This window comes from Xenopus tropicalis, chromosome 1 (genome assembly GCF_000004195.4).
Source record: "Xenopus tropicalis strain Nigerian chromosome 1, UCB_Xtro_10.0, whole genome shotgun sequence".
NCBI classification, from domain to species: Eukaryota; Metazoa; Chordata; class Amphibia; order Anura; family Pipidae; genus Xenopus; species Xenopus tropicalis.
The window spans coordinates 105,705,731-105,719,620 of NC_030677.2; the positions used below are offsets into that span (position 1 = coordinate 105,705,731).

Sequence of the window (13,890 nt, forward strand, 5' to 3'; positions counted from 1 at the left end):
TTATTCAGAGTGGTTGAGACCTTGTGTGTCTTTCTGTAACTTAGATCACCAAAGCCTGATGGGTATCAGCCTATATGTGTATGTAATCTGAATGTTTCTTGTATACACCTTTAAGCTGTGGAATATGTTGGTGCATTATAAATTCTTGTCAATAAAAAAGCTGGTATTACTGATACTATTACTTGCTGGCTCTTGTAAGAAGTAATTTGTTGCAATCGTTACAGTTGCTGCAGGGTACAGGCTCTGAGGCTGAAGAAAGGTGAAGAATCACCACCAAAGGATTATATTGACTCACTGTTGTAAATTAATTACAAGTAGCTAATCATTGTCCTGTGAACTGTTAGGCCTGTGTGTCTTTGTAGTCTGTGTTAGATTAAGATGGCAAGTGTCACTAAAGATCCGCATCAAGTGAAGCTTATAAGTGATTGCTGCTGATGGCATGGAACTGGTTAGTGTTCCTAGCACCACAAAGAAATAATATTCATATTTGGTGCTTAAATACCACTTTTAAGCTTCCTATGGAAGCAAAGGCGGAAGCTGTACTTGGGGTGCATAAGGGGGCAGATCCACTTCTTTCAGCCTGCAAAATAAATGCAGGCTGAGAGTAGCAGGGCAGATGCTCCATGTGCCCTCAACCTAAGGGCTTTTACACACAGGCATTCTTTCTGCAACACACTTGAGACACAGGATTGAGAGTACCTAAACATATTGGCTAATTCCATTATAGTCTTGTATGTGTTTAGAAATACATGCTGAGTGCATAAAAAAGGAAAGGCGAACTTCTGCGTATTGTTCTATGAATGCAGTTGTTCCTACCTGTTGGCAGATAAGAGAAGCTGTATTTGTTATTAGCAAAGGCAATTTGGAGGTATATAGAAAGTACTAGAGCAGTGGTTCTCAACCTTCCTAATGCCGCAACCCTTTAATACAGTTTAATACAGTCATGTTGTGGTGACCCCCAACCACAGAGAAGCGGTGTTTCGGTTCCTAAAACCATTGGAAATATGTATTTTCCGATGGTCTTAGGCGACCCCTGTGAAAGGGTTGTTCGACCCCCAAAGGGGTCCCGACCCACAGGTTGAGAACCGCTGTACTATAGAGAGTGTAACCACATGGGAAAACAACCCAGAGGATGTTGGGGGGTGGGGGTCAGACAATACCTTGGGGTCAGGGCAGTGGGCTCCCCACAGTTTTCAGTAGATTTATACAGCAGTGAATCTTTCCCTAAGATATTGCTGTAGGGCCAACTAGTTTATTTTACTGTTACTGTTTCATAATACCTCAAATCCTTACTACTGTTTCAAGTACTACTGTACTGTTCAAGTACTATTGTTTCTAATCTCACGCTACCTCAAATCAGTCGCAAAATATTGGTTTCCCCTGCTACCACACTTCCCTGATCCCAGTCCCCCCAATGCATACTTCCATTCAACCCTATACCTGTCTTTTGACAGAGATTACGCCTCTAATCTAGGGACCCCGCCCACTCGGTTTTAGCCGCGCCTCCTGGCTAGATATCACTGATACAACCCCAAAATTCTCAGTCTCATGCTGGCTGGTTGCTTCGCTTTATCCACGCCCCCTTATTCAATCTCTGTTCCTTTTCCTATAAATAGAGTGACGCACTTTTTTATTGGCTCCTTCTGAACTACGCTCGCCCAATGTAAATATGCTGTTTTCCCGTTTCTTGAGCGGAATTGGTATAATTTTAATAGGGACCATCCTACCCCCTTCTCATTGGATTTGATTTCCCAATTCCTCCCCTCGCCGAGTATTGGTGCTTGCTTATGACAGGTCACGCCTGCCCAAATGTCCCCGCCCCGCGGTCCCTCCCTCTTTTTACTCCGCAGGTCCCCGCTGCCATGGACGGGCGGGGAGGCGGCGGCTGCAGCGCTGCGGGGATGCGGGGAGTGGAGGTAGCAGCGGCGGCCGCGGAAGAACAACTGCCCCGGGGTGTGGGTAGACGTGGGACCCGGAGCCCTTGTAGCTCAGCAGGGACGCCGGGCACGGGCAAGGGCAGTCCCAATGGGGAGTGCAGGAGGGAGCTTTCCGAGACGCCGCCCCGGGAGCACAAGGTGTCCTTCTCTACCGAGCCCCCGCGGGGGTCCTCACCGGGCAAGGAGCCCGAAGATGGGGATGGCGGAGAAGATGAAACCCGCTCTGGGTTCATGCAGCGCCAGCTTTCCGCCATGCTCCAGCCCGGGGTCAACAAGTTCTCCCTGCGGATGTTCGGCAGCCAAAAAGCGGTGGAAAGGGAACAGGAGAGGGTGAAATCCGCGGGGGCTTGGATCATACACCCCTACAGCGACTTCAGGTACCCCAAGCTCTCATAGGGCAGAGGGGCATTCTGTAGGACCAGGGAGGTAGGCAGGTTAGGGGCAGGGATGGAGACAAGCAGTAATGGAAAGGGGGGTGCGGTGTTAAAGGGCAAGGGTTATGCTCCTGAGAGAATGGAGCTAGCGAATGGGCAAAACATATTTAAAGTGGATTCGTCCAGGTAATACCCCAGTGGGTGCAGCGGTGCTTTTGTGGGGCCGTTATTGAATAAAGGGGCTTTGTGCCCAGGGTGGGTTACATTGGGAGATAGCATCAACAGGAGGGTCAGTCGAAGGTCACAGATCATGGCATATTGCTATCTTTATTGTGTAGCTAGAGAAGTTGCCCTGCTAAGGTATCATGTGAAGGTACAGACTGTCCTTCAACTACCATCTGTCAGGGGATGCTGGGAGATGTAGTTCAGCAGCAGTTTTTCGTCTGTTTCTGAGAATGCATGCAACAGCTATCTGTAAACTGCTCCTCTTTGTGAAGGCTGAATTTCCTGTGTTGGGTTTGGCAAACCTCTGCATCAGATGAGGCCTTCTCCACAGGTCCTCTTGGCACTGAATGGGTTAGCCTTTCTCTCCTCCCATAGCCGATTTATTTCAAGGTTGCAATGCTCTTGATATGTATGTGGGCTCCAGCCATGCATCACCTGGAGTACCATCTTGCAGTTTAAGAGGCATGATGGATGACACCCTTTTTCATTTATCTGCTAGATCTTCCCCTGGAGAGTACTGCAAAAAATTGCAGGCTAATATGCTCTTATTGTAGGGAATAAATCCAGGATGCTCATGCAGAGCACCAAAGAGACACACAGTGTTTATGCATTTACTACTATTCCCATGTGCAGAGCAACATTTTTTTTAGGATCCCTTTGCATATAATTTTTAGGGTGTGTATTACAAGTTCATGCCAAGCTTGTTAGTTTTCCTTTCCCTGGCAACCAGCATATTCTCCTATCTACAAGCTTATTTAATTGTAAAGGGAAACCTATAACTTCATAAGATTGTAATCTGTTATATATTTTCTGCTCTAATGCCATCTTCAAATGGGTACCTGCTCAATAGTTTGACATTCTATTCATCTTCTGCCATTGCATCTGAGCTTCTCAGCTTCCATGCCTTTACCTCTCATAGTTTTCTAAGATATGATACCCGTACAAACATTATTAAAGCTGTTAATATGTAAACATTGCCATGGCTGCTGTTAAGACTCCTTAGAGCATGTTTAGCACATTTTAGTTCAGTCAGTAATGCTGCTGAAAATTCTATATCAACAGGCAATACACAACTGTTGTTATTTTGGAAATTCTTTTTGGAACGTTTACATTTTGGCACTGATGAGGTTAAAAAAGCAATATTTTATATTTTGTTTTTGGTGCGTTCCTGGCATTGAATTATTATGGCAAAATAGGGATTGCATATCATTTACATGCACTGCAGTGTTCTCCTTGTGTTTTGGTGTGTTCTAGGGTATTGAGGGTAAGTGACCTTCTATTTACAATGATCTGTGCTTTGTGTAATTGCTAATACTTTTGCATACTTCTATACAATGGCAATAGGAAAAGGGCTGCATGAATCAAAAGACTGTAACCTATGCTTTCATAGGTCTGTAAAATACAGGATATGTGTGAGTGATTCTGGCCTTGGCCCAAGGGTGACAGTTGCCAATGTTGTCACAATATTGGGATTCTCTGTCCTTGGTGCTGAAGGGGACCGTTCGGTCTCGTCCCTCCTTCACTTCCTAATAACTCTCCTCCCACTTTGGTTTATGAGAGGATGGCCATCTGATAGCCCCATCCTCACTGTGTCCTGTCTTTTGTTATTAAAACAGAAGCTAGCAACGGGGGTGGACAGGGCAGCGGATGCTGTCATAGTGAGATAAATTCAAGCAAGGCCACTGCTCTAGTTGCTCACATGGGAACTCTGTAGCATAATCATTATCTTTTTGCTTATTCACTTGTAGATTCAAAACACACTCTGCTTGTAATTGTATTCTTTCAATGTCAAATCATCTTTGTGTGTTGCTTTGTCTGTGTACCCTTTTTGGGAAAACAAATCCTTATTTTGAATGCACAGATGGTGAATTTCACATTTTTTATTTAAAGATTACTGAAATAGGTTTTATGTTTCTTGAGGTCACCTTGTGTAGTAGCCATTGGAATACATGTTTATTGATCCATCCAATGTACTTGCACTGGTACGTGTAAAATTAATTAACCAATTTTAAATCCATAGAGCAGTGATGTGTTGGTAGTAGTATTTTATATTATATATTTTATAATATTAATTCTGTCTATTACTGCTAGTGTTCCTCTATTACAGAAAACTGCAAGTTATAACATGCTCACTCAGCATGGTGCATAAAAAGAGGTTGCTGTTTAGAGCTCATCAGCAGAATTAACCCTGGAGAGCACTTTTTCACTACCGGTAGTGTCGGTTCCCATTACCTTGTGCAATTCAAACAGGTAGCTGCGGAAAGTTTTCTTGTTTTGTCTCCCTGCGGGGGAGTTTAATAGAGAATGGCTGATGATCTCATAATTGTCATCAAAGGTTATTATATCCTTACTCCCTGTTACATGGAAATGACGCAGTTTCTTGTCCATAGAGAAGCTTCTCTAGCAATGAATTTTGAGGTTGTAAGGTCAGCATAGCAAGAATCTTAATTTCTTGAAGCAGTGTATGCAAGGAAATCATTTTTCATGTGGTTGCCCATCAAAGGATATTTCAAACCAGCAGGAAGAAGAATTTTACCATTGGCATTTTGTCATCTAGATCTGTGTCAGTAGGCATTAGAGTGTGACTAAAACCTTTGCTTATTTATTGGGTTACAAAGGTATATTTGTATTATTGGTTGAACTGCTGTGTGTGTTTAGGTTTGCCTGGACATTGTACTGATTTTGGCAACAAGAAGCATAATTTTTTGTTCTCATCTGCCCTGTATTCACCATGACTATTCCTTTCTTCATAATTGTGTAGTAATGGGGGTCGTCTTTATTGCTATCAAACTGTCTAATTTGTATACGTATATGTCTGTGTTTCTTTATTATTATTATTATTATTCCTTTCTTTTCATCTAAACATATTTACAGCCCCTGTGTTTGTGAATGTTTCCATTTACTGTTTAGATTCTTGGGGGGGAATCCTTGGGTGAAACATGGATCTGTCTTACAGCCTTTGTTCTGAATGTTTCTCATTGTAATGTGGGGTGATGGGGTGACACTTTTATATTTTATATATATAAAATAAACACTTCATGTGAGGATTCACATTTCCAGTAGAGACTCGTGAGGATAATGGTTGTTCATTAATGCTATGTTCCCTTTTGTGCCTTGCTTGAGTAAAAAATCATCATATTTACAGTGCAGATGAAGAATCAGTGAGGTTTATTTGCTTGCAGTGACAGGTTCCTTAGTAGTCTGGGACCAAGCCCTGCGCAGTGGGGTTTATGATAATCTTGGCACATCATCTGAATTGGTTGATCACTCTGCCTACTCCAGATAAATGACAGTGGGGCTAATTTGCACACTTAGTATATGTGTATGCAGTAATTCTTCATAAAATGTGTGGATGTATTTGATGGATGGATAGATGTGTATATATACTGCGTTCAGTAAAATGCCTACATGTTCATTGTTTAAATAAAGGTGCATTCTGGTATATTCATGAACAATATAATTGCTCTTCTGCTATATTCCTCCTGAGCCTTTACAGGAAATGTTCCCAATTAACTTGTATATCTAATTAATACAAGACTAATTAAGGAAAATTGCTCAAATATAATAATGGAAAAAAACAGCTTTAAGTGTACATCTACACCCTTCTTTAGTGTCTTCCTGTGTCCCATGTTAATTGGCATGTACACACACAAGTCACCAAGCAGATGAAAGACATAAAAAGGCAGACAACTCATGTTTCATTTAGATGGATGTTACCATTGCTCTTGTTAATGTTGTGTAGGTACTGTTGCCCTGACAATTGTGAAGCAGAGTTGTGAAGGATTTCAATGAGTTAATTATAAAGGGAATGGACTGCTAGTATCCCAAAAAATTTAAGCTGTAAAGTAGAACAAAGGGTCTGAAATTTTTTGAACTTTTTTATCCAAGATGCATTGCACATTCAAAGCAGACTTGATAGTTGTGTGTCTTGCAGTACCTATTCTCACCACTCTGCTATGAAGTTGCTCTTTTCTATAAGCTGTAACAGTACAGTACAATAATCTATTAACTGAATTATATGCCAGAAATAAAATAGTAAGATCTTTGAAATAAATGTGTCCCAAAAAGGGTAGGTACATTATTTGAACTGGTTTGGAAAAGGTATTTTGCTTTCAGGAATGTTAAGACACAATTTTGGGTTGGAACCCAAGTTGTAACCTTTAAAATATGAAATAACTAATATGCCATACTGCCATACTTATCGCATTTATTATCAGGCAAAGAAAAGCTTAACATAGGATTTATTTTACATTAATTTCTCCCTAAACAGTATGGGAATATAGCTAGAAAAGCACTGCAGCCCAGACAAGCAATATGGTAAATTTAACTGACATAAATATTTTCTTTCCATGCTATAAGCTATTCCCTCCCATTCACTCTCACTATGAGATAAGCCCTACTTAGCCCACATGTTTGTCTTATGGCAGCTGCATCAGCTTGTAGAACAGCCGTTTGATTCTCATGCAGTATTTTACAGGAAACATTTTGGTACAGAGTCTCTAATTATCTTAGTACTTTTGATGTTTATATGCAATTATAAAAATGTTTTGTTATTCGGCTATTGAGACTATCATTAAAGAAGATGTTCACCTTTTCAAAACATGATCAAAATAACAAAATCCCTAAATTTAATGTCAACCTGGATGTGGTAGTAACATAGTAAAATAGGTTTGAGAAAGTTTAATGTCAGCCTTTGAGTTACATAGTTACATAGGGTTGAAAAAAGACCATTGTCCATCAAGTTCAACCCATCCGAGTAAACCCAGCACACAACCTATACTAACCAATCTATACACTCACATACATAAACTATATATATACAACCAGTAATACTAACTGTAGATATTAGTATCACAATAGCCTTGGATATTCTGCTTGTTCAAAAACTCATCCAGGCCCCTCTTAAAGGCATTAACAGAGTCTGTCACATGTCCTGAATCCAAGAGACAAGGAGCAATCATACCAGTCCTTGGATCAACTTTGTCCTACTAGCTATTTTCAGTAACCATCTATTTTTTTTCACCTCCAACCCCTTTATGAAAATATCAAAGGTACAACTGTTGCAGGGAGAGATATCTCCACCACTTCACATCTCTCACTGTATAAAAACCCTTTCTGATTATTAAGATGGAACCTCCTTTTTCCTAATCAGAATAGATAACCTCTGTACCGGACAGAAGGTCCTACTGGTAAATAAAGCATTAGAGAAATGTTTATGGTCCCCTTATATATTTATTAGAAGTGTCTCTTCTCCAAAATAAGCAAGCCCAACTTGGCCAGTCTTTCTTTATAACTGATTCCTTCCCTTTACCAGGGACGGACTGGGCCAGTGGGACACCGCAGAAAAAACCTAGTGGGCCCTGGCCCTCGTGCCCTGCTGACCCAAGCCAAAGCATTGGTGCTCCCTGCTGGCATCCCTCCACTGATAGCAATGAGGTATAAGATGCGCATGCCTGGGGTGGGGTTGGGCAGTCGGTCAGTGGGGGCCCAGAGTGATGCTGCCCTTTATGAGTTTAGTTGTCAATCTTTGGATCCTCTCTAATTCAGTAACATCCAGTACTGGAGATTTGAATTGTTAGACTTGGATTCTTAGCCGTTGATGCATAGTAAATATCCATACATTTTTTTTTCTGTGACTTAGTGGCAAAAAATCTGAATCTGAAAATGGCATTGACAACCACCCTCTGTAAACCCCTAAGATAAAAGAGTGTCACAATATGTGTTCAAATTCAGAGAGAAAGATTAGTTCTGCATATGTGGCACCAGTTTGCAACATTGCAACTAATTTAAGTCATATTGTATCATGGCTACAGCACAACAATACTAACTGGGTTGTGTTACTTTTTTCCCCACTTAAAGAGGTAGTTCACCTTTCAGTGACATTTTAGTATGTTTATAGTATGGCCTATTCTTAGCAATTTTTTAATGTGTCTTCATGTTTTATTTGTTAGTTTATTTGCCTTTCTCCTCTGCTTTTTTCAGCTTTCAAATGAAGGTCAATTAGGCTACAATGTTCTTTTTATTTTTTACTTTTTAAACTTCTCTCTTTTCCAACCTTCACTATTCATATTCTAGTCTCTCATTCAAATGACTGCCTGATTAATTGTGTAAATGTAACCCTAGCAACTAGAGAGCTGCTTAAATGTCTGCTAAATAAAACTGCAGAGCTTACAGTTACATACAAACACCACCAAAAATGAAAAATAAAATGTAATTGCAAATTGTCTAAGAATACTTGTCTATATCATACTAAATGTTGATGTCAAGATAAAGTACCCCTTTTAAGTTGTCTGTTTAAAAGAAAAAAAAAAAAAGTCTCATAATTCTGACCTTTGTGTGGCTGCTAAGGGTGAGGACAGACGAAGTAGACAACCTGCACTAAAAGCTATGGCAACTGCCCGAGTGTAGGCACACAGATCGGAGTGGATCAGAGGTCAGCCTGGAAAACGTATGCTTTTCTGTTTTCCAGACCGACTCCCAATGCGCTCTGCTCTGTGTGCTCACACTCCGGCAGTTGCCATAGCCTATAAAGGACAAGGAAAGGTTAATATAAATTAAAAGTAAGTCTAAAGGCATTCTTTTTAAGTACTTACTGCATATCTAAATTCCCAGATCCCTGCTTGCTTCTATAAATATGGTGATGGCAACCTACAGCAGTGTGAAGACTACAGTGACATCACTGAAATCTCTCTCCCCTTCCCGTAGGCTGTGTGTAGGATGTGTGTAACTTGATCCTGTCTCCTGTTCTGAGCTACACATGCCCACCAGCCAATCAGAAGCAGATCTGGCAGAGGGGAGGGGGGCAGGGAATGAAACACATGTGCAGTATGAAGCAAGGAGGGAAAGGAAGGGAGAATACCTTTTTAAAGATGACTGCCTGTTCAAGAAAACAGATAGAAAATGTGATGTAAGTGTGACTGAGTAAATATTTGATTAGGTGAGCCAAAAGTGTGGCGTTTTTACTAAACAATAGGAGGACTATTGGGCACTATGCTTTTTAAATTTTGACTTGCATTCTTCTTTAAGGCAGGCACACAGAGGAGAGTACAGAAGCGATCCGCTTCTTTCAGCCTGGCAGAAGAGCGCAGGGCTGAGAGAGGCGGATAGACCTTTGTCTGACCCATGAGCCGATTGGACAGAGTGTATGAGGGGCCAGACATGGCATAGACAGCTTCCTATTGCTCCAAGTGTTCATGCACGATCAGAACAGCAGGAAATGAGCAGGAGCTGTGACTCCTCAATTGAAATGTCTAATGTAGAGAGTCATAATTGACCCCTATTTCTCGCCGCATAAAGGGGATACAATGGTCTAAATGCCTAGGGTCTAGGTCTATTAATTACCTGCTTCTGCTACATTGTTTTAAAAGTCAGAACCACCCAGGGGTGAATACAGCTGAAGTGACACCAACTACTTTCAGTAGTAGTTATATTTATTTGTTACCATTAGCACTGAAAATCTGTCATAAATTGATATTCCAAAATTGCTTACATTTACAATATATTTGATTTGGCAAATTTTATTTATGATGTATGTACATATAGGACTTGTGCTGGACATACTCTTCCCTATTGTTTTAATAAGGAAATAGCTGTGTTTTTGGTTTATTTTGCTCTAAACTGGGCATAATTTCAAAATTCACATTCTCCTGTCCCTTTAAGTACAAAAGCTTTTAGATTCTAAACAACTTATCTGCTATACAAATATGACCCTACAACCATTCAGTGGCAGCCCTCATGGCTATATAGTAATTTATATAAACTATAGAAGAACTACTGAAACAAAAGCAATTTTTATTTGAGCACTATAAAATTGTCCAACATTTAAGTGGTATATTTTTTTGTGTTACTGGTTCTTTAATAATCTATTCATAATGGAACTTTATCTATAGAGACCAATTAATTTGCCATGGAGTTAGATAATGGCTAGAGAAAATGCATAAGAAAATAGCAGAGTATTAGGAAACTTTTAATGAGAGTGAAGCAGTGAGATTATGTTAGTGGTAACTTACCCAATTAAAAGCTTCCCCCTAGAGTCCCTTCCTAAAAAGACATTGAAACCCGGCTGAAGATGGAAAGCAGAGTATCAAGTATTAAGGGAAATGGAGAAAGAAGGGTGAAGGAAATATAACCAGTACATCATAGCTTGGTTGAGTTTACCAACATTTTTTTAAATTAAAAAAAGATGTAGTTGCGCTTTTGAGGGTTTAGTATCTTTTTATACTTTGATAAAGTAGTGGTAATTTTTTAATTCATCACTCCAATAGAGGGTGCTATTTAAGTTGCTGTCAGTATAACAAGAACAGTATATAATGACAGAGGGATGCTGAGCGATCTAGTAGTAGTAAGAAATGTAATTAAGGTTGATAATCAGGTTTCCTTTCTGAGAACATGTTTTTTTTCTTGTGCCGAACCAAAGCTGCATGAAAACAGGTCCTACAATATGTTATGTTCTGTTACAATTCACAATATAAGTAATGTTTCATGTTGTGAGATGTGAAACTTTGATATTATTTGCGTTCATTTTTTTAGTATTTTCCCACCGTTTTTCTTTTCTTTCAGATAAGTTACTGTGTAGCAGAAACAAATACCACTTCTAGATAATCATTTCTGCTTTTATTTTTTTGGATTTCTTTTAAACCTATCCAAACACGTTTTTCATTTTTATTTCTGTTTTTGTATACAATGCTCCAATTTAGCCTGTTAAGTGTACCCTTTGTTATTTAGTGGAAGCAGTACATAATAATAATAATGCAGATCAGCCCTTTTTTAATAGAGGAGGGATATGACACTTGGCTCAGTGTCTCTCTCTTCGTGTGGTTTAAAGACTTGCACCTCTGGGATGTGTCCCATTTGAGCTGAAAATGAATATTTTATATGTGTGAAATTTAGCAGCCTGAAAGATTTGTTACTCATCACTCTCAGTTCTACAGCATGCTTTCTTACTGGAAGAGTATTGTTTTATGTGAATTCACATTTTTGTTGCTTGCACAGTAGGATTCTGTGTGGTGTTTGATTACCCTGTCTGCTCAGCGGAAGGGGAACTCTAATTGACATTGCTCCTGCTTATCGGTGCCTTGTGCTGACTGTATGTTCTACTCTCCAGATTCTATTGGGACTTCACAATGCTGCTTTTCATGGTGGGCAATCTTATCATCATTCCTGTGGGCATCACCTTCTTTAAAGATGAGACCACAACTCCATGGATCGTGTTTAATGTGGTGTCGGACACCTTCTTCCTTATGGACCTGGTTCTGAATTTCCGAACAGGGATTGTGATTGAGGACAACACAGAAATAATACTAGACCCACAAAAGATTAAGCGCAAGTATCTGCGGACATGGTTTGTAGTGGACTTTGTATCTTCAATTCCTGTGGATTACATCTTCCTCATTGTAGAGAAGGGTATTGACTCTGAAGTATATAAGACAGCCAGAGCATTAAGAATTGTGAGATTCACCAAAATACTTAGTCTGTTGAGATTGCTTCGTCTCTCGAGACTTATTCGATATATACATCAGTGGGAAGAGGTGAGTATTGGTGGACTAGTAGATACACTACCACTTAAAGTAGGAAAACTGTGTAAAAAAAATCCATCAGCAGGAAGAAAAGGATATTAGGGGATTGGAGGCCTGATAACTCAAGGGACACATAAATGTTTGCACCTTTTAAAATCCTGTAGTAAGGAAGATGTGTGTCATATCCAGCATCAACTAGGAAGAGCAGGTGATGTCTGTAGACCATAAAATCAGACTAAAAGGTAGATCTGTAGTAATAAGTCAAATCAACTTTTTACTTGCTGTGTTTTTCTTTAAGATGTTTTTACATTCATCCAACTGTCTTGAATGACTGATGAAATGTCTTCAAGAAAAACACCCCAAGTCCAGTTGATTTAACTTATTACTACAGATATACTATGACCTGCATGAATGAAAACCTTTACATAAAGAGTAGAATGGTTTAGCAGTGTGTAATGTCATGTTTTTAGTTTTTCTGGTGCATATAAAGGGTTATTATATATTTTAATAGCATTGTAGAAAGAAAGTAGCAAACAGCTGGATAATCAGACAGCTTCAGAAGATGCTGTTATGCCACTGATGGTCTTTTTCTGGAGTCTGTCACTTCAGGTGAGGTATCACTTCCTAAAGGTTATGTGCAGGCCTTAATATTATAATTCCAAGAGTGGTTGTTCAGCACTGTAAGGATAATTACTTTGTCCTCCTTCACGCTCCAAACCCCATTCATCAATTCTCTTTCTCTATCTTTTGTATTCTCTTCTTTCTTTTTGTTTTCCTTCTGATATTTTTATATATCTTTTTTTTTTTTTTTAATTATTATTCAGTCATTCTTAATAGATCTACCAATAGATCAGTTGTCCCACAACAGTAATATGATCCATGGCTGGTTTGGTTCTTGATGGCAGTTTATGAGTTGACCTTGAGATCACTGATTGCAGATTGATTTAGAGTGTTTTGTTTCCTGGCCTTGAGATGGAAATTACCGTGGTGATAAAATGCCTAAAATCATCATGTGTGCCATTGCCCTTAGCACAAATCTTTTGATTGCATTTTGTCTTTTTGGTTGAAAAATAATTGTTATATTTTTCTTGTTTAGTCAGTCAATGGTATATTTTTCTTTTCATGCAATAGCATTGGGGTTATTGTAATGTTATTCCTTGCTTATAATCTTTTAAAAAAAAAAAAAAAAAGTTTTAAGTTTCTCTGAACTATACAGTTTTCCAGTCAGAAACTGGAAAACCAATTTCCTGAAACATTATAACAAAAACTTCTCAACACCTTTAAGCTGCATTACTTTTTTTTTTTTTTTTAATGGCACAAAACTGATTCCTTTGTATCTGTGAAATTCTATATATTCTATAGATCTAGAAAGGCATTCTTTGTTGGCAAATATGGAAACCCGTTTTGAAGAAATCTCACAGAGCCCTATTTAAGTCATTTTTAACTGATATGCTTTTTTTCTGTGATAATAGAATAATAAAACAGTACCTTGTAGTCTGTAGTAACTAAGTTAGCATAAATCCATGATGATTGCAAAGCAGTCTTATGATTCAACATTTTTATTTTTTTATTTTTAAGGTATTGTGACCCTTATAACTTGAAAAATTACATCCAGAAAACAGGCATTCTGGATAACAGATCTTATATTTGTGTTTTGTTTCATCATTTTAACATTGCATTTTCTTTTTGCCAGCAAATGTAAAAAAAAAGGGGTTCGTTTACTCTCTCATTGTGAAGATTAAAGTAAATTGTTTGTAATAGAGACTGTAAGCCAGTAAATGCCTCACACCTCTTAGGTTGTGCCAAAATATGAAAGTGTTTTCATATGAGTTTGTGAGT

The 13,890-nt window shown here is 39.0% G+C and overlaps 1 protein-coding gene across 2 annotated transcripts in view; it reads left to right on the forward strand.

Annotated features, from left to right (window-relative positions):
- Positions 1–1,794: 1,794 nt before the first annotated feature.
- The window catches only part of hcn2 (hyperpolarization activated cyclic nucleotide gated potassium channel 2), a 43,954-nt gene continuing 31,858 nt past the window's right edge, over positions 1,795–13,890 (forward strand). Inside the window, exons 1-2 of one of the 2 annotated variants that reach the window (XM_031905936.1) lie at positions 1,795–2,314; positions 11,640–12,063. In XM_031905936.1, the coding sequence (XP_031761796.1) occupies positions 1,863–2,314; positions 11,640–12,063 (876 nt within the window). In that variant the 5' untranslated portion in view covers positions 1,795–1,862. The remainder of the gene's footprint in view (positions 2,315–11,639; positions 12,064–13,890) is intronic. The other variant, XM_002939769.4, reaches the window with a different exon arrangement.